This window comes from Heliconius melpomene, chromosome 6, assembly GCF_056956725.1.
Source record: "Heliconius melpomene rosina isolate 202511_hmr_F chromosome 6, ASM5695672v1, whole genome shotgun sequence".
In the NCBI taxonomy this organism is placed as follows: domain Eukaryota; kingdom Metazoa; phylum Arthropoda; class Insecta; order Lepidoptera; family Nymphalidae; genus Heliconius; species Heliconius melpomene.
In genome coordinates, this window is record NC_140394.1 from 12,155,474 (window position 1) to 12,181,125 (window position 25,652).

General features: G+C 33.8%; 2 protein-coding genes across 6 annotated transcripts; one reads left to right on the plus strand and one right to left on the minus strand.

The window, feature by feature from the left end:
• Window positions 1-708: 708 nt before the first annotated feature.
• Window positions 709-12,237, plus strand: LOC146538549 (actin depolymerizing venom protein gelsolin 1-like). Of its 2 annotated transcripts, none has more exons than XM_085186732.1 (16): window positions 709-858; window positions 2,295-2,400; window positions 3,871-3,951; window positions 4,202-4,276; window positions 4,624-4,819; window positions 5,202-5,317; window positions 5,934-6,111; window positions 6,515-6,615; window positions 7,914-8,030; window positions 8,363-8,431; window positions 8,687-8,749; window positions 9,095-9,203; window positions 10,658-10,767; window positions 11,001-11,111; window positions 11,502-11,621; window positions 12,104-12,237. In XM_085186732.1, the coding sequence occupies exons 2-16, from the start codon at window positions 2,296-2,298 to the stop codon at window positions 12,170-12,172; spliced, it is 1,620 nt and encodes a 539-aa protein (XP_085042858.1). In that variant the 5' UTR covers window positions 709-858; window position 2,295; the 3' UTR covers window positions 12,173-12,237. The 2 variants fall into 2 exon arrangements, with proteins under 2 accessions (XP_085042858.1, XP_085042859.1); XM_085186733.1 differs by having other exon boundaries at window positions 10,661-10,767.
• A 150-nt stretch (window positions 12,238-12,387) lies between these two features.
• Window positions 12,388-24,250, minus strand: LOC146538550 (gelsolin-like). 4 transcript variants are annotated; one of them, XM_085186737.1, is made up of 11 exons: window positions 24,161-24,250; window positions 20,144-20,215; window positions 18,404-18,478; window positions 17,317-17,506; window positions 15,727-15,842; window positions 14,833-15,010; window positions 14,312-14,412; window positions 13,978-14,094; window positions 13,742-13,807; window positions 13,540-13,602; window positions 12,388-13,124 (listed from the first exon to the last, which is right to left on the minus strand). In XM_085186737.1, the coding sequence occupies exons 2-11, from the start codon at window positions 20,210-20,212 to the stop codon at window positions 13,053-13,055; spliced, it is 1,047 nt and encodes a 348-aa protein (XP_085042863.1). In that variant the 5' UTR covers window positions 20,213-20,215; window positions 24,161-24,250; the 3' UTR covers window positions 12,388-13,052. The 4 variants fall into 4 exon arrangements, with proteins under 4 accessions (XP_085042863.1, XP_085042862.1, XP_085042861.1 ...); XM_085186736.1 differs by lacking the exon at window positions 24,161-24,250 and adding an exon at window positions 23,343-23,404; XM_085186735.1 differs by lacking the exon at window positions 24,161-24,250 and adding an exon at window positions 21,313-21,360.
• Between the last annotated feature and the right edge of the window lie 1,402 nt (window positions 24,251-25,652).

Here is a 25,652-nt window from a genome sequence, read left to right on the forward strand (position 1 = left end):
TCTAAACGCCGCAAGTTGTGGGTTCGATTCCCATTCGAGGAAATAAAATATTTTAAATTTTCATTTCCTCGTTATAGTAACGAGGAAAAATGCGGCGTTGAGTTCTGTCATTCAGACTTCTGAATTCCACGTAAATTGGGAAACGGAGGTGCTTAAATGGCAACGGAGTGTCTTAACACTAGGTTCCCAATTTTCCTCTGCCTACCCTGGTATGTGCAGGATACAGAGTGAAGTTTAAACAAAATTAATTTATAGTAGGTAAGTAGTTTTAAATGTTCTATATATAATATATATACTGTATTTAAATGTTCTATATATATCTATGTACGTATGTCTGTGTGTTTCGTTTCGTTGTACGAACCAAATGAGATAACCGATTTTGATAATTCTTACGTCAATCGATTCCTCTTAACCAGAGCGAAGAAACGAAAATATATTGTACATATTAAAATGATCATTTCGCCGGGTGGACATCGAACTAACAACCGTCGCGCTTAAAATCGCAAAAAAATATACAAAACAAAAAACATAAACAATTAATTGAAAATGATAATTATAGGACAATATTATTTCATTTTCCTACTCTAAAAGAAGAAGCAAGATGTTGGGGTCCAAAACTTATGTAATATCTCAATTTAAGACGGAGAATGGAGTGTCTTAGCATTAGGTTACCTCTGTCTACCCTGCTATATGCGGGATACACCGTAAAAATTATCATTATAAACGTATCTTTACAGTGCCATCGTAATATCTTTGACATTTGAGACGAAGCGAGTCAGTTGTGAGCTATATTTCGGACGGGAAACTTGTTTTTTAGTTCTTATTATTGAAAGTGACATATAAAAGCTATAGAAAAAGGTAATTTTATATACAATAATTATTTATTTTCATATAAATATATATAAATGTACATATATATATGTGTGTATAAATATTTTTCTATATAAAGACTGTAACTATAAATTAAATCGTGTTTAGAATTGATATTAGGTATACCTATAGTAAAATATAGGAAACTAGTTTTAAATAAAGGACAAGCTTAGAAAGCCTTTTTCACTTGTATCTTTTAATTATTTTACGTTTTATCACGCATTTAGTAGGGTAGACAGAAAAAAGTGATGTTAAAGTCCTCCATTCCCCACTTTCCGCTGATTTTTTGTGGCATTGCGTGTTTAGTCGTGGAACTCAACGCCGTGGTTTGTTTTACCAAAGCGGAGAAATTAAACATTAGAAAGAAGTAGGAAACGAAGACCTCTAGTTTTATATATTTGTTGTTAAATAGACAATCCCGCGACTACCTCTTGTCTGTCCGTCAGTAAATTACCGTTTTACAAATATTTAAAGAATGCCAATTTATAAGTTTTGTTTGAATTTACAATGATAGTTTCATTAATTTCCCAACTAAGCTACGATAGCTTCGATTATCTTATATATACATATATATAAGTATAATATATTATAGTACGTGATTTTTAACCTCATAGGTCAGAAATTATAAACAATTCGATAAGAATTCATACAAGTATGCATTAGCATAATGATTTTAATCAATTTCAAAGAATAGAAGTTTTACTTTACTTAGAATAATATTCTGCTGCTATAAAACAAGTTGAGACCATTCGTTGGTGTAGGGGAACAACTTTGTGACTGTAAATGCTACAAGTATTAATTATAAGAATATTTTCATTTTCTCGCTTCTATAAATAGGCAAAACGCGGTGTTGAGTTCTGCCATGCAACACGCGAAGTTCTAATGGAAACGGAGTTAGGTTCTCAGGTTCCCTGTACCGGCCCAGCTATGTGTGGGATGCAGCTTGAAGCTAAGAAAATAAAACAAGTTATCGATTTTTTAATTGCTTTTAAAGCTTGCTTATATTACAAAGCTTACTCCATAAAAGAAACAAGTGTCAAAGAACTAATAAATTCTGTTTTAGTACCAGTTTATAATTACTTCCTTCAAGTTAGGGTCTGTGACAAGGAAAAAAATACATAAAAGATCTAAGTTACTATTGTAGAAGCTTAGAAGGTCGTGAGAATTGTGAGTCATTTACGACTCACATATACTAGCTTTTATGTGCGGCATCGTCTCCGTGGTCGTCATACGTGACCTCCCTCCAGCATCATCGATATAGTGTTCTCAATTCCCCTGCCTCTGCCTCTCTTAAGATAGCTAATAGTAGCTATTAACTCATTTAAATTGTTCTTCGATTGATTAATGTTCTTCATTGGTTAATTACAAAATTGATTTGGTCCATTAAGAAAACGTGAAATATAAAATTATGATTTTTTTTACAGAATGAAGCTCTTTTGTATTTGGGCCATAGCCCTAACAACGGTGTACGCGAGGACGGCGACCAAGCCACAGAGTATATCACCAGTGATAACGTCTTTATCTGATAAGGTATTATTGAACATATAACAGGATAGGCTAGGGAACCTAGGAACCTAGTGTATAAACACTCCGTTCCCATTAAGACAATTCTGTTCCTCACTTTCCACTGAATTTTGGAGGAATTGCGTGGAGTTGCGAGGATATGAAAATATTAAATCTTTCCTTCAACCGATTGGCCGATTAAACCTCCAAGGCTCTTCTTACAGTACCTATCACTTTTTATTTCACCTTTTTATTTAAGTAAAATTTAGTTTATTCTTCGCAATATATTTCGCATGTATGTATACATATGTATTTTTTTATTGTCATACATTTTGAGAACCTAGTGTTAAGACACTCCTTTAACTATGAATGAGATTTGAACCTATATATATTCGCACTCACTGTTTTCTTTGTGTCTGTCTGTCCTTATTTAGGAGGAAAAAACAAAGAACTTCTTACTAATAGACTATTTATGGAATGATTGTACAATTAACATGACTCATGATGTATTGGTATTTGATATTGAATATTGTGTGCGCCGGTTTACTATATATGCGATAATTGTGGGTTTGATACCCACTCGGGGTAATGATTTTTCGTCTACATCTGGTAAGAAGACAAAACACGGCGTTGAGTGCCGCCACTCAACCTGCTTACCTTGCTCTTTGTGGATTGGGTGAAAAAATCATTTATCAAATAGATTCAAGGCCGTTGTGTCGCAGAAGCACAACTGGATATGTCACTTTTGGGGATCCGATCCCCATTCGGTGGAATGAAATATTTAATATTTTCATTTGTTCACTCTGATAACGAGACTAGGCGCGGCGTTTAGTTCTGCTGCTCAACAAGCAATGCCCTCAGAATTTGACAGAAAGTGGGGAACCGAGTGTTAACACTAGGTTCCCTTTGCCTATCTTGCTGTGTGCGGGATCTATTAGCAAAAGTTATATTTTCCTTTTAAATAAGGATATTATTCACAGTTCTAAAGAATGATAAGTGTATGATAATTTACTTGATAGTCATATATGTACTTACATATATTTAGATACAAAGCAATTCTTCTTGAACTCTTAAAAGCTCTAATTGGCTAGTATAAATGTTACCAAAACATAACTATTATGTTTAAATATTTGTTTTATTATGGCACAAATATCTAAATTTTTTAGCTACATGCTGTATCCCACATATAGTAGGCAGATGGAACCTGGGAACCTACTGTTTCTCTCCATTTCTCATTCGAACTCTTACGCTCCCCAAGTTCTGTCGAATTCTCAAGGTATTGCTTGTTATATGGCGAAACTCAACGCCGGGCTTTGCCTAGTTATCAGAGCGGTCCCTGCGCCACGACAGCCTCAATGTTAGCTATATTAATAACAATAATTCTAATTTTACTTATAGTCACTCATCTTAAAACGAGAACGGTGAATCTTAACACTAGATTTTTTTTCCTATACTCACGGAAACTAATATTTACACCTTTCGGTGTTTTCTTTCTAGGATGCCAAGCTGAAAGCAAAAGTTCATCCAGCATTTGCAAATGCAGGACAAAAAGCGGGCCTTGAAATTTGGCGTATAAAGGTATTTTTATCAAAATAAATATTAGTAATAGTAAACCCAGAACACATTAATAATGAAGGAAGTTCAAGTAAAATGAGATGAGTCCTCAAGTTTTTGGGGGACAGTGCGAGTTGATGACAGTGGACAAGCAAAGAGATAGCAGACACCAAAGCTTGATGAGCGCTAGGGATATATAGGGGAAAATATATATTACCCTAAAAATTAAATACATAAGATAAACAAGTACCTACATATAATGTTAAAATTTCAGGACTTTGAGCCAGAAGTTGTACCGAAGGCTGACATCGGGAAATTCTACAAAGGAGATTCTTACATCGTTCTAAAGGTAAAAAAATAATAAAGAAACTATAATATACGTATTTATAAGTGAACGGTGTGGCGTTAAGCCACGTTTTTGCTTCGTTATCTAAGTGAGAAAATTAAAATAATAAATATTTGATTCCTTGGAGCGGAAATGAACCCACAACCTATAGCTTTTACATTCACACTCTTGTGCCCCTACGTCGCGCCGCTAGTAGCCTCAAACTTATATAGCGTATATATTATCAAATTTTAATTAAAAACACCTTATTGAAGGTAGTTAATTCTAACACAGTTTCTTTGTAATAAAAGCTAAGTTCCGTTTTTTCTTCTTTACGCATTTTTGAGCAATGTACTATATTTTTTTCCCAGACTACATCCGATAAGAAAAACAATCTATCCTGGGACATCCACTACTGGATAGGAGCTGAGACCAGCCAGGATGAGGCCGGAGCAGCCGCCATACTGACTGTTGGTTTAGATGATAAGTTTGACGGAAAAGCTGTGCAGCACAGAGAAAGCATGGGCTATGAGAGCTCTCAATTTCTGGGTTATTTCCCTGGAAAAGGTGGGATTTATTTATTTTTTGTTAAAATAACAAATAAGTAAACATGGACAGAGACAGAGAGAGAGAGCACCAGTCGTGGCGGTACAAGCGTTTCTGTAAACGCGAGAGCTATGAGTTCGATTCCCATTCGAGGAAATGAAATACTTAATATATTCATTTGTGGTGTCGAGGTAAGGCGCGGCGTTGAGATACGCCGCTCTACAAACAAGGCCTCAACAATTTGGCGGAAAGTGGAGATGGAAGTGTTAATGGGGAACGGAGTGTCTTCACACTAGGGTCTCTGTATCTCCCTATTTGCTCAGCTATATGCGGGATATAGCGGGAAGATATTTTTCAGTAAAAGCATATTATTAAATAATCAACAAATAAAATGGGTTTTCAGCTGTACGCTATGTAGATGGTGGTAATGCATCTGGCTTCAATCACGTTCAAACAAATCCCGGTGCTGAAAAACGACTTTTCCAAGTTAAAGGAAAAAAGAACATTAGGGTGAGACAGGTAAAGAAAATATTTTTCTACATCTTATAGAGAAACTAGTGTTTAGACACTACGCTCTCCTATTTTAATTTAGTTTTTTTTTAAAGCTCTCCTGCTTATGCAATTTCAAATTTTTATTATAAAGAGTGGTTCCTGAGATTCGAGCGATAAAAATCTGCATGATCGTATATTTTAAGTAAAAACATACCTGATTCCCATGAAAACAATGGATTTTAACACTATTGTTTTTAAAAAGCAAGGTTAATGTTTATAAAGATAAGAAGTTAAGACGTAAAATGGAATCAAGTTTTGTCTCGTTCCCCTATGAATTTGTCAGCTACCCTTATTCTATATTTAATTTTTTTTTATAACTCCACGTTACATAGCAGGCTAAGCAGAGAGATCCTGGGAACTTAGTTAAGACACTCCGTTCTCATTTAGACACTTACGCTCAATACTTTCCGCTTAATTTACTGTTTAAATGTAAACGTTGATTTCTGCCAATTAACACACAATGTCTCGGAAAGGTAGGGTACCTAGGTTACCTCTGCCTGTGCCTACCTTGCTATATATGGAAAAAAAACATGAAACCGGTTAAAAGGTATTAGAAAATATATACTTCTATCTTATTTTACAGGTGGACCCTCTCATCTCTTCAATGAACAAAGGCGATGTTTTCATTTTGGATATAAACAGTGACATATTTGTTTACGTCGGAGAAAAAGCGAAGAATGTGGAGAAATTGAAGGCCATCTCTGTGGCGAATCAGATACGGGATCAAGATCATAATGGCAGAGGGAAAGTTGAGATTATTGGTATGTATATATCAATATTAACTTTAACCTGCGGCTTCACTCTCATGGTCAAATATAAATAAATTAGTGTATATGTATGACATAATATATTAATTGTCGTAAAAATTCGTTGCGTAGTTTGAAATATCTAAGGCTACATCTGCAGGAAGGACTCGCAAGTCTACATTAATATCCCCAATTATATATTAAAAATTTTTAATATTCTTTATATTAAAATAATAATAATAATAATAATAATCTGATATGCTAACCTTCATCAGCAAATGGATTACCAATACAAAAAGAAATTCTGCAATTCAACCCACTAGTTCCTGAGATCAGTGCATTCAACCAAATTAAAAAATTCTATGCTAATGAATCAAGCTTTAAAATTGGTATAGATAAAACAAATCACCGTTTTCAGACCAGTACTCCAACGACGTGGACGTCCAAAAGTTCTTCACGAACCTTGGATCGGGAAGCAAGGATTTAGTACCAAAAGAAAGTGCCGGGGGAGACGATCAGGTGAAATATAAATAAGCAGCTATGATTATTGTATAGTACTAAAAATAAAAGAATTAAGGTTATTTGAATAGTTATCTACGATTAATTTTTTAAATAATAAAAGTCGCCCCTCATCTATCCTTTTTAACCGACTTCAATAAGAAAAGAAGGTTATCAATTCGACTGTTTTTTTTTTTTTTTTTTTTTTTTTTTTTTTTTTTTTTTTTTTTTTTTTTTATGTTTGTTACCTCATAACTTTTAACTGGGTGAACCGATTTTGATAATTTTTTTTTTGTTTAAAAGGTATAGCTTCCCGAATGGTCTCATTTTTTTTTGGTCCATGTCTGACAGACAATGGTATCCATGAGAAAATCACATAAGTCTTAAATTTGCATTAGGCATGTGCGCGACTAATAGCCGAATAACTCAATGTCGCGCCAACCGATTTTGATGATTCTTTTTTTATTTGAAAGGATACACTTCAAGGATAATTTTGTGAAAGTTTGGTTAGCTTTCGATTATGGAATCCGGAGAAAATTGAGAAAGTTTGTTTTTTTTGGTAAAAAATTGATTATACTGTAATAGTTACAAGCAAAAACTTTTTAAATTGATGTCAGAAATGAGATTCCTGATCGTTGCATTTCTTTTCAACCATTATCAAAAAAGAGGATGTTCTCATTTTCAACCAACTTCAAAAAAGGGAGATTCCGAATTTACCCGAATACTTTTTATGTATGTTCTTGTCAATATACCAAAATGTAACTTTGCACAAAAATAATACCTAATTAAATGAAGTTTTGCATAGAACAATCACAACCACTCGTTGACAACCACTACCACCACCATCACCACTCGTTCAAGAAGCATCATTTTAAGATCTACCCATCACTAAAAATCGTAAAATAAATTAATTTTTAACAAAAAGAAAAACCGACTTCTAACAACGAACTAAAAAGTGAAAAATAATTATATAAAGATTTTATAATTTTGAAGTCGGTGCAAAGTAAAACAAAAAGGCTTAGTAATTAGATTTGACACCGATGATTTGATTTGTTAAAAATTAATTTTTATTAAAGTAGTTCTCCATATAATGTGACATTGGCAGAGTGATTAAACTCGACGCGCTCGTAACGGTATACTACGAACTGGACTGAATTGAATAATGTAGCTTTGAGAAAAAAATATTAAACTCCGAAAATAATTTTTGGATAAAACAATGACTTACGTCACCCACCGAAATTTTATCCTTTCTTCGAGTAAGATATAACCATCAGATTATTTTGTCCTAATATTAATAATATTTTAATTATCTTTATTAGGCCTTTGAGAAAAATGAAGAACAGTCAGTGATATTATCAGAAGTGTCGGATAGCTCTGGAAAAATTAAGATCTCTCCGTTATCAGCTCCCTTCAAGCAGGAACAACTTAAACCTCAGGTTTGTATTATTTTAACATATTCCTCCTCCTCCTCAGGTTTGTATTTTATAATATTGTTTAGCAGGTTAGGCAGAAAGAATCTAATTAAGACATTCCGTTCTACGCTTTCTGCTAGAGTTTGTGACACTCTGGTGAGTTTCGCTATCTAAATGAAGCATGTTACTTCTTAATTTGAATAAATTATTTAACTGTGTCTTTCCACGCCAACTGCGATGAGATTGTGTCAACTTCATGGACAAAAAAGAAGGAAAAGAGTTGTGGAAATTAACGAGGCTCTTTTATTAAATACAATATTTCAATAAACTTAATCTCATAAAACAATTTATTTCAGGAAACGTATATTTTGGATACTGTCAGTGGCAGCATTTACGTATGGGTTGGAAAGCAGGCTTCACCAAAGGTAATAAAATCTTTTTAATTATATACTTTTATTACTTTTGTATTAGGTCAAGCTGTAACTATATTTTAAAATCTAAGTACGTGGCCCTATAAGAATGCTTAGTTGTCTTTCAAACCTTAGACGTATGCAAGGGGCGCTGGTTCAAATCCGGTGATCAATAATATGAGCGTGCGTCATGTTAATTATAATTTAATGAACGAGTATATTAATAAAAAGTTATTATTTGTAATCTTGTTTTTCTTTTATGATTTTCAGGAAAAGAGTGAAGCGATGGCAAAAGCACAGGAATATTTGAAATCAAAGAACTATCCTTCTTGGGTAAGTTTTTTAATAATTTAAAAATGTAAATAAAAAACAAATCAGTTCGATTTGTTTCGGTTCGTTTGTTCGGTTCATTTTCTCGCTCACTGGTAACGACGCAAAGCTTAACGTTGAATACCGCCATTCAACACGCAATGCGCAGGAATTCGGAAAATGGGAAACTGAGGTCTTAATACTAGGTTCTCTCTGCCTATCTTGCTTGGTCCATGGTCAGACGAAGGGCGTTTAGTTCCACCGTGCGATGCGGTGTGTCATAACCCTAGGATCTCGATCTATAGAGAGAGATATTCAAGACTATAGAAACTACGACAGCTTCTTATTTTTTCTTTGCATTTTTTTCAGGTCCACGTAGCAAGAATACCGCAGGGAACTGAACCTGCTATATTCAAGCAGTACTTCAGTACTTGGAAAGATTTAGGCATGTCACACTCACGCCTCGTCCGATCAGTTGGTTTGTAATTTTTTTAAATGCATGTAAAAGAAAAAAATAAATAATAAAGACATGTAAAATATGAAAAGTTTGTTTTAATTTCCTTTACAAAATGCATGTGCATGCATGCGATTTTTTAAGCATGTTACGCATGTCAGAAAAAGCAGCAGGCAGAAAATTTTATGGTTTAAAGAAAAATCAGGTCAATATATTTAGTATTATCATAAAATAAAAATAAATAAGCTTCACGCTGAATTTCACAGACAGCTGTGTAGGCAGAGGGAACCTAGTGTTAAGACACTCCGTTCCCCACTTTCCACCAGATTCAGGAGGCATTGTGTGTTGAGTGCCAGAACTCAACACAGCGTTTTGCCTTGATCCCAGAGCGAAGAAATGAAAATTTAAATTTAAATAAACATTTTATTTCCTCGAGTGGGGATCGAACCCACGACCAGTTGCGTTTACAGTCACACTTGGCTCCTGCGCTATGACTGGCCTAGTATAATCTTTTAAGAGCAAATTCGCCGTAAACAAATGGTAATAACTAAGAGTTGGATATACGACATGACACATTCTAAATGGACTTTCTGAAACTAAAAAAAACATTCCATTTTAATCAGTAGTTCCTGAGATTGGACGTTCAAATTAAACAAATTTAAGCTTTATAAAATTACTATATTAAGTCTATTAACATAAAAAATGTGAATATTGTCAGTCACAAAAATGATCATCAACTTTAATGGACATGGACTCAAAAGTTGTTCTTTTTAAAATATGTTTTTATTTTATATCGAGATGTGTAAATTATTAGCACTTTCCTGTGTGCTATAATACAAAAAATATATATTGTTTTAAATAGCACTAGAAAGGGTCCCACCGAGGGTTCTGTACCACTTTGGAATGTGGATTGTAGCGGTCCCTAATTATTATTTGCATGCACTCCACAATTCGGCGGAAAGTGAGGAATAATAGTATCTTAATGAAAACAGAGTGCTTTAACACTGGGTTCCCAAATTCCTTCTGCCTACGTACGGGATACAGCTGAAGTTAAGAAATAAATAAGTATTGTGAGCTCTTTGCGAAATCATAATTTATCTAAATGGTGACCTGCCTTCCACCAGACTAGACTAGTGCCCTGAGCTCAAATCAACGTGGTAGTTCTAAGTATTTGGAGATGTTCATCGAAGAACCACAACGAGGAGTTCAAGAGAAGACTCCTCGTAGCACACTTTGATCACATCCATGTAGAATGTAGTTCTTGCTCTACCAGCTAAAACGGTGGAAAGTCTATAAGAGGCCAATTTCGACCTCCGCCGCAGTGAAGATGTTAAACAGTGTTCTTAATTTAAATGTACCTATGTAATGACATAAAAGCAAGCAAAAGAACATACAGTCGGGTTGATAACCTCGTCTCTTCTGTCGAATAGAACAGAGACTTCTCTTTCAAAAATATTTGATTTTAATCTTTTTTTTAGAAGACAGACAACTTCAATACTTAGACGATAATGAGAGGAACATCTTGTATGAAGTCAAAGATGAATCAAATGTGTATTATTATGAAGAAATTCCGGAATTTCATCAACCAGTAAGATTTATTTTTTTATCTCACGCTGAATTTATTATATTGTACACACTGTATTATATATTTGTGCATAGAGCAGGGTGATTCGCGATTACACTCGCACGTCGGAATCTGTTCGAATTATGCACTGTTCTAAAAGGCGGATAGACGAGAACGGAGTATTGTGACTCAAGGTCCTGTCGATGCTCTGCTTCATGGGCGATACCTGAAGCTACCATTTTTTTCCTATTTTTCAGAACCTAGAAGAAGATAGGGTGTATATACTTGAAACAAAAGACAATGTGTTCCTCTGGTATGGTAGAAATACTCCAGTACAATCGATTAAAGCTTGGACACCTATTATTACTGTAAGTAATTATTGATTAAGATTAGTTTAGATTTCAATTTCAATCGTATTATTATGCCAATAATATTCAATTTCAGTTACTTTCCACTTATTTTGATTTTCAAATTCATCCTTTTAAAAGAATGAAAGGGAAGAACTGTTTAAATTAGACAGTAGACACATTGATGTCATCCGGGTTCATATTTTGCTAATTGTTTTATAAAATTTTGTTCGTATCTAGAAACGTTTAACTAAGTTGTTAATAGTAGTTTCTCACCAGCTCTGAGAACAGCAAAACTACCTTATGGCAGTGCCGTTGGTAGGTTCCTGTAAGACTGACAACACACGTGACGTCTAAGGCATTTGTAAGTATAGGAAGTAAATTAGGTAATATTCTGTTTTCATGTCACAGACTTACGTAACGAAACGTCCCGAAGCAACAGTACACAAGCGTATAAGAGTGATCAAAGAAGGAAATGAACCTACTGACTTCCACATTGTCTTCCCTAAATGGGACCCTGAGATGTGGCTGGTAAGAATATACCTATATTATTTTTAACATATTGTTATTAAAGTGGAGCTGTAGTAAACGAACTATAAAATATGAGCCACTTCATCATCACGAGCAGATCAGACAGAATAATGGGGCCAGGACCTCATGAATAGAACTCTTTAGAGGTTACTTTTACTAGTACTACTGAACTACTGGAGTTTAGGCTCACACAATTTATAGCTCCGAGCACATTGCACCTGTATCCACCGATTGCATGACGAAAACGTGTTTTAGCGATTTTATAATTACTAATTAATAGTAAATGTCAAAGTAGGGACAGATACCCTAGTATAACGATAATTAATTCTCTACTTTCTATCCAAATTCGAGACATTACCGCTAGAGCGGGGAAATGAAATCATTCATTCACCAGAGTGAGAATTGAATCCACTACTGTAACATTTACAGTTACATTGCGACATGGCGGCGCTATTTTTTATGTTTTTCTGTTTAATTTGCAGAAACAAAATATATATGAAGCTGAAAGAGAAGCAGTGTTAAGAAACAATGAAATAAGAGATGCCAAATGATTAATAAAAACAATTAAGCAATACTAATGTAATAAAAAATGCAATAAAAATATACTACCCTATAATGTGTTTGTTTTTTCTTTAATTTCTTCTCCAGAATTCAGGGAAAGTGGAGAACGGAACGGGATAAACCGTGAAGTTAAAAAAATACATATTAAACTAACTAAAATTATTCGTATATCCGTTACATGGTTCAAATAAAGAAAAAAACATAGTAATTTCTGTAAATTTTATTTGTGCTTTTTATATTATTAATAAACGAGTTATGTAACTGTTTAAGAAAATAAAATAATAATATTGTCATAAAAATCATATTGTTAATATTGTTGTGATATATTTGTAAGTAACCGATTGTATATGCGGTTTTAATGGGTTCTACTCAATGGGTAGTACGAAAAGCAGATAGCAGAGTGGTAGAGGGAACCTGGGAACCTAATGTTAAAGCACTCAACTCAAATTAAGACGATTCCATTTCCCACTCTCCGCCGAAATCTGGAGGCATTGCCTGTTGCGCTTTGCCTAGAGCTAGACTAGAGCTAGATAATGAAAATATGAAATATATCATTACCCGGAGTGAAAATTGCCCACCACTTTTAACAATCATTATTTAGAGAGAAACTGTCGGGACCTACCGGTGATGGTACATACAATATTAGCACTAGGTTCCCTCTACTTACTCCAAAAAATGCCTATAAAATGTATAAGAAAATGCAAATAAAATGTATAAAAAATATCGTTTTTTTTTTCAAATTATTCTTTTTCATACTTTAATTATGGTCATGGGTTTTTTTTGTTATTTTGTTTTCACATAAAAGTATATTATATAAATGCGTTTTTTATATAGGAGTATATGCAAAAATCTTAATGTTAGTTGTTAAATTTAGTTCCAGTCTTGAAAGTGTTGCTTGAATGCAGTGGGTTCGATTCCTTCTACCACTTTTGATATATGGACCTGAAATTAAAAATAATATTAATATATTATTTTAATATTTAAATAAAAAAAACAAGTAAAAATAAAATAATAATATTCATATATAATATATTAAATACTTATTTCATTCGTCAGACAGAGTGAGAATCGATCGAACTGTGAGTTCACATTCAAGGCAATGATTGCGTATAAATTATTTTTATTTTCCCCTCATGGGTAGACAAAGCACGCCGTTTAGGTGCGTGGGGGACGGATAATAAAAAATAAAAATATAATTATTTTTACAAGATTTTCGAAATTTAGTTATAAAAAAATAAAAAATTCACGCTTTTTCCCATATTTAACATGACAGTCAGAGGGAACCGAAGGAAAAAAGGAATACCCACGTCCCACTTATTTTGCATTTAATGATGATTGAAAACTTTTTGAAACTTACCCAAGCAGGATAATTGTTAACTTCAAGATAATGTTGTGCTTTCTTCATCGCTTCAGATTTTTCCTGAAATTTAATATTTTATATTATCAAAGTTCTTCATTGAGAGAAGATATTTCAAATCTAAGATGTCTTTTATGTATATCTTTAGTTGATGCTACAAATATTAAAATCTGAGAGTAATTGTAATGTAATAAACATATACCTTTCCATTAGACTGTTTTCCAAGCCATACATAAATACTGCTGCCAGTGTCAAGAATGTAGCATTCCTGTAACATAAAATAAATATAATATATATATGCAATAAATATTAAATATGACATATTAGTAATATTTTCATTTTATACACTCTAGCGTCGAGGCACGGCGTTGAATTGCGCCATCCAATTCTAACTTTTCAGCTTTATAATAAAAGTACAGATAAAATGATATTTCTAACCTTAGAATCGAGTTGTTCTTGTGTGTATGGTCCTGAAAGTTTCTTGATCTGAAGTGAACCCGTACTATCCGAGATTTCACTTAGAGATACCTCTTTAGAAGCCCCACGTTCGAAATCCTAAAAAATATTTTACATATTACAAACAAAGAACAGTTGAGATATTAAGCTAAGACTGGTTGAAACGTTCATACAAAATGGATAAGAGCTTTATAAAGAAATTACTGACTAGATATTTTTGAATGAAGTTTGGCTTTGGCACCTGTATGTATTGGTTATTGTCTACACTGAAAAGTCAAGTTTTTCTTTATGAGGCCCAAAAGAGAAAGAACTTTACCTCGTCATCACCACCTTCTTCAGCATCTTTTACAGAGTCCTGATCACCAGAACCAAGAGCACTGAAGAACTGGTTCACATCACCTTCATTAGAGTATGGATCTGAAAGTAGGAATTATTGTAAATATATTATGTGCAAATATATGTATATGAAAATGATTATATTCAATTCATGGCATTATGTTTCGCTAAATTGGCTAAAAATCGAGACGTTTTTGTTTAAATGTGGTATGTGGTAGTGAACAGTCGAAGTCTAGTGTAGTTGTTTTTGTACTATGAACATCAAAGAAAGAACTCCTCAGTTCCTGAGTGAATGACATACAACACACGGAACTACTGGACTTAGAAAGTTGACATTTGGCAAGTAAGTAGGATAGTGAGTGCAGAGAGCTACAAAGAAACGATTTCCTGAACTTCTTACGAGAACAATAAAACTGGCTTCACCATTTTACATCTTAAAATCCAATCAAATAAAATTACAGGTAACAACTAGAGTAATAAATAAGAATAATTAGAATGTACCAATAATCTCAATATTTCCCCTGCCACTGTGATCTTGATCTCTGATCTGGTTGGCAACTGATATAGCCTTCAAACGCTCCACACTCTTCGCCTTCTCTCCGACGTACACCAAGATGTCGTGGTCTACATCTAAGATGAAACAGTCACCCTTGTTCATGGAAGACACTGATGCTTCCACCTTAAAAGAAAAAAGATTTAAAAAAAAAATGCTTTATATAGCAGGATAGTCAGAGGGAATAAAGTTCCGTTTCGTTCTTTGCCTAAGATAAAAAAGTATATACCTTATCTAAAAGAGCGTTTTGAATTTTTGGGGCGATCCCACTCACGACACCTGCGCTCAAAACATAACTTAACACTAAAAATTCCTTCACATTCTTCTTCCTTCCTTAGCAATTCTTTTTCAATTACATCTTCCCGACTCTGGAATAATTTACCTATGAATATTAGACGGGCAAAATCATTACCTGTTTTTAAGCTTTTATTAAAACAATATTTTCTTACTTTCTGAGCTTCTTATCTTTTATTTATTTACATTTTGTTTATACTATAAGCTATATATGTGTACTATGTGGCCATGAATGTATGTATGTATGTATGTATGTATGTATGTATGTATGTGTATTTATGTATAAATATTTGTATATGTTTATATATGGATATATATATATTTTATTATTTATATGTATTTTATTAAATTTATTATTCACACCCCCAACCCTTTCCTACACTTTACGTCCTATGCCTTAAAGAGTTGCCTGGAAGAGATCGCTATTTTAGCGATAAGGCCGCCTATTGTACATTTCTTTCTTATGTTGATTCTTTTTCTTGTGTTATATTTTTGGGTGTACAATAAAGAATATTATTATTATTATTATATATTCAAAAAACAATTACCTGTCTAACTCTAACATTGCGTTTTCCTTTGATTTGGAAGAGACGTTTCTCCGCTCCAGCATTCACTGTGACATGGTTGAATCCTGACGCGTGACCACCGTCCAAATACCTGATTGCTACAAAAGTAGAAAAAAAATAAGATAAAATATATTTTTAATATAGCTTGTAGCTTTATCCCTTTATACTCTAGGGTAGGCAGAGGGAAACTAGTGTTATGATACTCCGCTCCTCACGCAGTGCCCAATTTTTGAAACACTGCGTCTAGAGGAGTGAAGTACAAAGCTCTTTGTCTTATTACTAGACCGACGAAATGAAAATAACCCATTCCCCCAAGTGGACATCGAACCCCCAACTGACCTTTACTGTCACATGCTATGCTTCTATGGAATGGCCTCAATTTATCTTTTGTTGCAAGCCAAATTTGAATTTAATATTACGTGTGGACTTATATAGTTATTGTCCTTGAATTTCGCTAAATAGACCGTTAAAGGTTACATTACTACATACTAATAAGCCGAAAAATGTATTTAGATCTGTTATTTTTTATTCTATTCTACATAATGCGTAGTGGGACGTATCTGATTGTAAACGCGACGGTTGTGGGTTCATTTTCAACTCGGAAAATGATTGTAGAGAACAGTGGGTATCGTTAATTTTTTTAATACTAGATTCCCTCCGCCAATTCCTTACTAAAATAAACAAACACTATACGTGAAAAAGCGTACAAAACCGAGAAGCTGAAAAAATATGCCTTCTAAATATTATATAAAACTTTCGTTACTGAGTGACTATGATTGAATGAATAGACGTAACTAATGGACTAAGGGACGTTGACATTTAGCACGTAGCTACGTTAAGGAGTGTAGGAGAACATTTAAAGGGGAGACTTCAAAATTCCTACGGAAACGGTAAAAAGTGATCACTTTTTTAGTTTTTAAGCTTCACGCTGTTTCACGCACATAACAGTTTCGTATTAACAAATTCCCGAAGAATTCTGGAGGCATTGCGGGTATGTATGGGAACTCAAAGCCGCAAAGTTATATTAAAATAATTAAACCTTTAATCATTGACTGATTCACCAAATACGTCACATGCATACAATTATAATATGTATGCGGAATATTTAAAATGGTATCCAAACAAGGACATAATATACTCGTATAGCCATTTCCTCAGTTGAATAAGGAAAAATTATATTATCATTACCAATGATTATCCTCTTGTTAACCTTTTTTTAAAACAATGCGGCATTACCTCCGCACCGCACGTCCAATTTTCGAGACATTGCGTGTTAAGAAGCGGAACTAAACGACGCACCGCTCAAATATATTCAATAATCATTCTTCCAAATGGGTATCGAACTCACAATCGTCGTTCCTTTGGCCGTCTACTGATATTGAACCAAAGGAAACATTGAGATTCCTGAAACTTGCCTCCCGACGTGCATTTTTTGTGTTTTTCCAACGTAACTTTACGTCTGAGATTCTTTTGCGTATTCTTCTATATGCACGATACAGCGTAAAGGAGAGAAAAATAGAAAGAAAAATAACAACGATTAAATAACAATTCCAAAATAAAAATAAAACAAACCTGGTTCAAAATAGGACAAAAACTGTTTGGACTCGTAACCCTGAGTCTCCCGATGCTGTACAGCAACACCTTGGAACTGTTCATCATCGAGGTTCACAGACAGTATTGCTGCTGCGCCGGACTCATCCTGGCTAGTCTTGGACCCCAACCAGAAGTGTATGTCCCAGGACAGAGTGGACGTTCCTGATGTCTGTAAGTATGGAAAAATTGGCAAGACGTCAGACGTTGTACTACTAAACTAACGTTGAATCGAGATCTATATCTCAAGCAGTAATACTTGTAATGTAAGGCATTTCAATGAATCTATTCAAATAATGTAAGCCAGATGTATAAATTTAACTGTCTAACACTCTATTAATGTCTGAACAGAGATAAAACGTTCTTCATATTGACTTTATAGTGATTAATAGCTCTTTTAAGCCAAGGTCAGAGATTCGATTCCCGTTTAAAAGAGATATTTGAATGAACAGCCTAAGTATAATTTATTTATGTGCTGGTGTACAGTTCGCGAGGCTTAAGCCGAGCTTAGTGTGAGTGGTTGTAAAAGAAAATATATTTCTTTCTACGCCGGACTTTGCATCCTCATAATTTTCGTAATCGTTTTTTTTTAGTGCTCTCTCATAATTCTTCCAGTCGTTTACAGTGATAGTATTAAAGAACAAGAGGTGTGGGCTGGTTGTTAAAAAACCAATATAAACCGATTTCGGCGAACTAAATTATGTTACACCTACACTATATATGAACACTCACACAAGCGCAAAGCTCAGCTTATACCTCGCGGCCTGTATGTATTTAGTGTATGATATACGTGTATTCTTATGTTTTTTTAGCTTCACTGTTTCCCTCTGCCTATCCCGCATCTAGTAGGGTAGGCAAAGGGACCCTACTAGTAAGACACTTCGTTTCTCAAGCACAGTACATTAAAAGAATCACATTCTTTACCAGTGCGAGGAATTGAAAATATAATTCTTTATCCTGAATATACTGTACTATAGTGTTGTAGGTAATTAGTTGCCTTCGCTCTTCTAATACTTTTTATCAGAACAGAGACAAATTTTATAATAAAAAAAAAATACTTAAAACTTACTTTTAAAACGATATACGAATCACCACTATAAAATATGCCATACTGATGTACAGGAACTGCTACTGGTTCAAAATCCTGAAAAAAAACATGGATGTTCCAATCAAGTATCAAGATTTAGATATTGCGTGTTGAGTGGCGGAACTCAACGCTGAACTTTGTCCTACCACAAGGAAATCGAAATAGGATATGCAAATAATAATAAATTATTTAAATTAACAGTACCTAAGCATATTTAATTAATTTTGATATGATAAATAAATATTATTTATGTATTATAGATACATAATCTAAAATAAAGTTTACTCTCTATTAGTTTATGTATATGATAATAATAAATTGATAATTTATAACTAAATTGAAAGCCATCGTGGTACAGTGGCACAACGTTAATATGACAGTTGTGGGTTCGATTCCCATTTTGCCACTCCACGCGTAATGTCTCGAAAATCGTTTGGAAAGAGGGTACTGTCCCGTCCGTCCCATAGTGTTTTAATAGGAACGGAGTGTTTTTTTAAATGTTAAAAGTTTTCCAGGTTTCCTCAGCTTATCCTGCGCTATGTGCGTGATATAGGGCGAAACTGTTTTTTTTAATTTAATTTTTACTATTCAAATAATATTTTTTTGGATTCCATATTGAAATGGAAATAAATACTCGTCGTGACACTTGACACATTCAAAGTGGGTACATCCTAACCATTACCGATAAGTAAAATACCTTAATAGTCTTCTTCAATAAATGGACTATCCAAAGCGAAATAATTTCAATTTGAACCAGTACTTCCTAAGATAAGAGCGTTTAACCAAACAAAGTTCAGCTTTATAATATTAGTATAGAAATATAGATTATAATTAATCAATTTGTATATACAATAATGAGTTGAAAGCTTATTAAGATAACGCATTTATAACATTTATTTTTGATATCTAAATTAAATTAAAATATGTATATTAATACCTACTTGTATACATTATTATAATTATGTTGAGCCCATCATGGCACTATATAAACGCGACTGTAACATGTGGGTTCGATTCGCATTCGTGGGAATTACATTTTTTATATTTTTTATATTTTCATATCCTCGCTTTTGTAAGAAGGCAAAGCGCGGCGTTGAGTTCCGTTAAAAGTGGGGAACGGGAGTATAATGGAGAAAAGTCACTTAACACTAGGTTCCCAGGTTCCCTCCGCCTACCCTGCTATGCTCATAGTAAAAATTCTCGTTAGACACGGTCAGGAAACATAACAGTCTTGAAATGCAAACATGAATTCAGAAACCAAAATAAACATGTCCATCATTCTGAAACGAGTCAATTAAAACGCCCACCAATTGGTGTACATTAGTTCATCAGTATCTATTAGTGGCTTTATTCCTTACATATGGGGCTAACTTTATGTCGATAATAATATTATAAGCTGGTGATTGTTTGGTTGAACGCACTAATCTCAGGAACTACTGGTTCTCATTGAAAAAATATTCTTTATATATTTCTCATTGAAGGACTGTCTTGTCTTAACCCACTGTACCTGCTGTCAGAATTACCATCCGTATAAGAGTGTATCATGAGTCCAACTTTTAGTTATTTCTATTTTCTCTCAGGGACAAAAGCACCAGAGGTTTCACTTTTTCATTCTATCTGTATAAACTGTGGCTAACGCTCTAGGCATATAGCGTTAAGCTTAAGAAAAAAATCCTTCGAATGGAAATCGAACCTATAACAATTGTTATACAATCAACATACCTCAATTCTCCATACTTCAAGACCGGCCTTCTTCCCCGAGTTCACAAACGCTGGATGCACTTCAGGCATTGTCTATAGAAGACAAAATAAAATTTATTTATTTATAAATAAATATAGGCATATATTAGTTTTAATGAACCAGTAGGTACTTCTACAGACTATTACTTCAAGCGTGAGAAACTGCGAAAGGAACGAAACACCAACACCACTTTTACATATGGAATAAAAAAAAAAACCTACCTCTAATTTATCCATTTTAATTTTTAGTTAAATTAGATTAAATAATTTAAATTAAATGTTTCTGCACGACTTCTATACTATTTTACAACAAGTATACTAGAAGTGCTAGTATACTAGAAGTCAAGAGATGTAGTCATGATGTGGAACAGATAACAATAGACAAACAAGATAATATGGATTTAAGTGTCAACAAGTCGTTATAATAATTTTAGTTAAACTCTACATTTTTTAAATTTCTGTGCGACGGTTGTGAGTTCGATTTCCACTCGATGGAATAAATTACTTCCATTTCCTCGCTCTGGTTACTAGGCTACTTAGCCGGCGTTGAGGTCCGCCACTCAACACGGAATGTATTGAACATTTGAAGATGCGTGGTGCGAATTTGAATATAGGGTCTTAAAATTGGGAATATAGTGTCTTTTTTTTGGAGTTAGCTCATTTTCTTTCATTGAGAATTGAGCAATATCTCGTTTTCCTAAAAAACAATATGTCCCAGTGAGATAGTCTTTGGGTGTAAGCGCTATGATTTGTGTGTAGCTTCACGCTTTTCCATTGCAATACCGTCCCAATTTAAGCCGAATTTTCGAGGTATATCGGCGGAATTTAACGCCACGCATGATTGGGAATCGAACCTATAACTATCTCACGCTTCTGCCCCTACGCCATTATAATAATTTGCCATACATAAAAAAATCCCGCAAAATTTGAATTTCCACTTATCTTCCGTAAATATAAGCAGTAACACATCATCACCTGTGCTATAACGGTGTCAAAGTATTTATAGTTTGCTCTAAAAACGTATAATAAACTTTGCTTATTAAAGATAATAATGTGAATGGCCTTCGTTCATAGAAAATAACTTCAAATTAGCAAATGTAAAGTAATATTGTTGATTGTGAAATTATGTGATGATAATAAACAACACTTACCATTTATTTACCTTCCCGCTGTATCCCACATACAAGAGAGTAAGCAGAGGGAACCTAGTGTTGAGACTCTCTGTTTCACACTTCCAAATTGTGTATTAAATGACAGAATTCAACACCGCGCTTTCCCCTGACACCAGAGTGAGAAAAATAAAAATAATTTATTCCCCGTGACGTCCTTTTCGTATTATTTTAATTTTATTTTAGCTTTACGCTGTAACCCGCAAATAGTATGGTAGGTAACCTGGGAACCTAGTATTATGACACTTCCATCCCCACTTTCCGCCAATTCTCGAGGCATTGCGAGTTGAGTGGCTGTATTATTATATGTATTTGTATATATTATTCATAGCTATGTTTATTATGGGGGTGACGAATCATGTATTTAGATCATCTGATAATAAAATGTGACGCATTTTACTAGCTTTAGTTGAGGCCGTCGTGACGCCGGGCGCAAGCGAGTCACTGTAAACGCAACGGTCGTGGGTTCAGTTCCCACACGGGGAAAGTAATAATTGTTCCTAAGATTAGCACGTTCAACTAAACAATTGGTTAATTTAGCTAAACAGCAGAAAAATAAACCAAAAGGCACGTAAAACACTCTGCTCTCCACTTACCGCCAGAATTTGAGATATGCGTTTAATTGTTACACCTATATAATTGAATATATATAATTTAAATATGATATACCAAACGGGAATGAAAGGGAATTCAACCCACTACCACTGTGTGTATTTGTGTTGTTGAATTGTTGAAAATGAATAAAAAATATTTTTTAGTTTTTATACGGAATTCCAATACTAAAATCTTTATTACACTTATATTCATATGTATGTATTGTTGGCTAGGAGGAGGAGGAGGAGGAGTAGGAGGGAACACTATAAAGCCCCACGGCCGTGCCCTTCAGACTAATCGATCCCGAGTCATCTTTACAGGGCGCGTCGTGTACTTAAAGCTAATATACTAAAAGGTTAACGAAATTTATCATTTCTATAATATTTATAAGTGAATTGTGTGTTACATTGTGGCGCAAGCGTGCGATTGTAAGCAAGACAAGTTGGGGGTTCGATTCCCACTCGAGGAATTTAAATATATTTTTTTGTAATTTCTTCGCTCTGGTAACGAAGTAAAGCGCGACGTTGAGTTCCGCCACTCAACACGCAATTGGTGGGCATAGGAAGTGTCATAATGGGGACGGAGTGTTCTAGCACTAGGTGCCCAGGTGCGGCATACAACGTGAAACTAAAAAAAAAAACTATAACATATTGTCAGTAGGTACACTCACAATTTCTTGTTATTTATCTCTGTTTGCCTTATGACTAATTTATTAAATAATTCAATGCCAAGGTTACTCATCGTGTTGTGTACGTATAGTTGGCTTTAACTGAAAGCGGCGGCGTTGAATTACGCCACATAAATTCCGAATTGCAACAGAAAGAAAAGAATGGAGTGTCTTTACACTAACACTAACAGAAATAGCAGCGAAAATAAAAACATAAAACTTTTTTTGCCTTACAACAGTCATTACTGTTATTTTATCTTCACCGATGCATAATAAAACCATTTTAATGCCAAGATTTCTCATAATATAGTACAATATTCACGTCTTCAAGCTGTATCCCTCATATTGCAGGGTAGAGAGAGAGAAAGCAGAATAGTATTAAGACATTCGGTTCACCAATTTTAGAGACATTGCCTGTTGAGTGACGCAACTCAACGCCGCACTTTGTCTTGTCACCACAGGAAGGAAAGAAAAAACAATAAACTTCCCGGAGTCGGAATTTAACTTACAACCGTCGCATTTACTGTTACAAATGGCCTCTAATTTTACACTGCTATAAAAAAATATAACACAATATTCTAGACAATCCAAATGTCACTAAAGTAAAAAAAAACTCCTACATTATATTTATGTATAAATATAAAATACAAATTCTATAATAGATTTGAACCAGTAACTAGCGACTAAAAACTACTGTATCATATAGCGCGACTACATTTAGTTTAAGTTATCAAAATATTTATTTACTCACAAAATTGCGTTACGTCCGAACACTACGAAATTCCGTCAACGACTGAAGAATTGAAGAATCAACATCAAGATATTGTAGGCAGTATGTTAGGTTTCTTACATTTTTTTTCTTAACAACTACCTGTTATCGTACTCAGAGATGTGCATTAGTATTTTATCGGTATTAAATTGAGATTAAATTATATATAATATATCGTATATCTAGTTTACCTTTCCCTCTTCCCTCTACCCAATTTTATGACAATACATTGCCCAATTATGGAGATATTACGTGTTGAGTGGTGGCATTCTAAATAATCATCCCCCAAGTGGGCATCGAACCTATAACCATTACGTCGTATTTACATTCAAACACGGACGCAAGACGACGGCCTCAAAAAAATTAAATAGACAAATAAAAAATTTACATATTAAAGGACTGCAGAAAAATTAAAAGTGATATATAAAAATATAGTTTTTAATTTATTTATTAATAGCATATTTAATGAATAAAAAAAATTGTCATATTTAGTAATAATTCGTCATTTTTTAGAGTTAATTTTAATATAATAATTATGTATCATTAACTATATACCATGCACCATACCATTTACTATAGATGCGACGTTTGTGGGTTCCATTCCCATTCAGGGGAATGATTTATTGTCATTACCTCGTTCTAGCAACGAGACAAAGCGCGGTGTTTTGTTCTGTCACTCAACACGCAATGTCTTAAAAATTGGGCATGAGCAACGGAGTATCTTAACACTAGGTTCCCACTGCCTACTCTACTATATAAGAGATACAGCGTGAAAAAGAAATAATAGTTTATTTACTCACAAAATTGACAAACACGTCTGTCCGCGAAGAAACACCATCAAGGACTGAAGCGGAGTTGAGTTCCTATAGCTTTGTTTTTATTTCGTTACAGTCAATATAACTGGTTGTTTGTCAGAAAAAGAAATAAAGAGTTCAGTTCAGTTCAGTTCAGTACTTTAGCTGTACCATTGGAGCATAGCTGTAATAATAAAATACATATTTGCAAGTCTAAAGAGATAATAGAGGCAATTAATAATTAATTAATTTTAATTAGTGGCAATTTCGGTTGCGTGAATTATAAAACTTAAAATTTCCTATTTTACTCGTCCTCGTGGGAGCTAACAGCACTTCTCTCAATGGGAAATTGGCAAGATAGGCAAACGGTAGAGTTTTGTGTGAGCCATTCCATTGACTAACTCCACTTTTTGAAAAAAATAAAATATCACTCGGTATAGCCGTTGCTGTATCCTGCATATAGTCCTGTAAGTAGGCAGTGGGAACCCGGGAACTTGGGAGCCTGAGAACCCTGTTAAGTAAATATATCTTTTACTTTTTAGTTTACTGCTTAAATCGGGATTTGTTGTTAAAAATATTTTATTTTATTTGATTTTAAATGATAGGTAGACCTTAAAAGACGTTTATCGAATGAATAGGTATTCATTTTGTACAAATTAAATATTTTACCATTTTGAGCTGCTGTCCATCGTTGAGGAATTCCCTCGACCTCTAGATCGATCGTCGCCATCATAAGGTTCAAATAAAAAAACAATCATGAAAAACAAAAAACAATCGAATTGAGAACTTCCTCCTTTTACTGCAATCGGTTAAAAAGTGGGTTACATCGAAACTATTAACGTGAAGTCGTCCTCTATAAATTAACTTTACGACAAAAAATAAACAATTGCAACCAGTATTCCTGAGATAAGGGCGTTCAACCAAACAAACTCTGTAGTTTCATAATATTAGTATGATAGATTCTAGTTGTTTTTTTCCCAAAAGTATTTTTTACCTAGTTTCAAAAATGAGTGATAACACCTTTTTAATTACAAATGTTTCTTTATTTATATGCTTACATAATTTTAGTTTATCAGATCTATTGGACAAAAAGTGGCGTTGGGTTCCGCGAGTCAACGGAATATTATACACTGGTTGCAAAAAAAATCATTATAATTAATAATATAATAATATTTAATTAGGTAAGTACTTATTGTTTAAATAATGATCATGAGTCACAAGGTATTTCCTCCATTCGATATCTTTTGTCATACAATAAATATTTAAGAAAAATGTTACTGGTTGAACAGGAAAGGGGGAAATGGTGAAGTGATTTATCACTACAATTTGGAAGTAAATCTGTTTAATTAAGTGCCTTTTTTTATAATAATTCGAATATATCATTTAACGCTTTTCCCCCGCATTTCTCCGTTTTCTGTCCAAACGTTTAAAAATATTTGGTTAGTTTGCAATTATATACTTCAAACATTTTCTTTTAAATACATTGATAGAGACGATA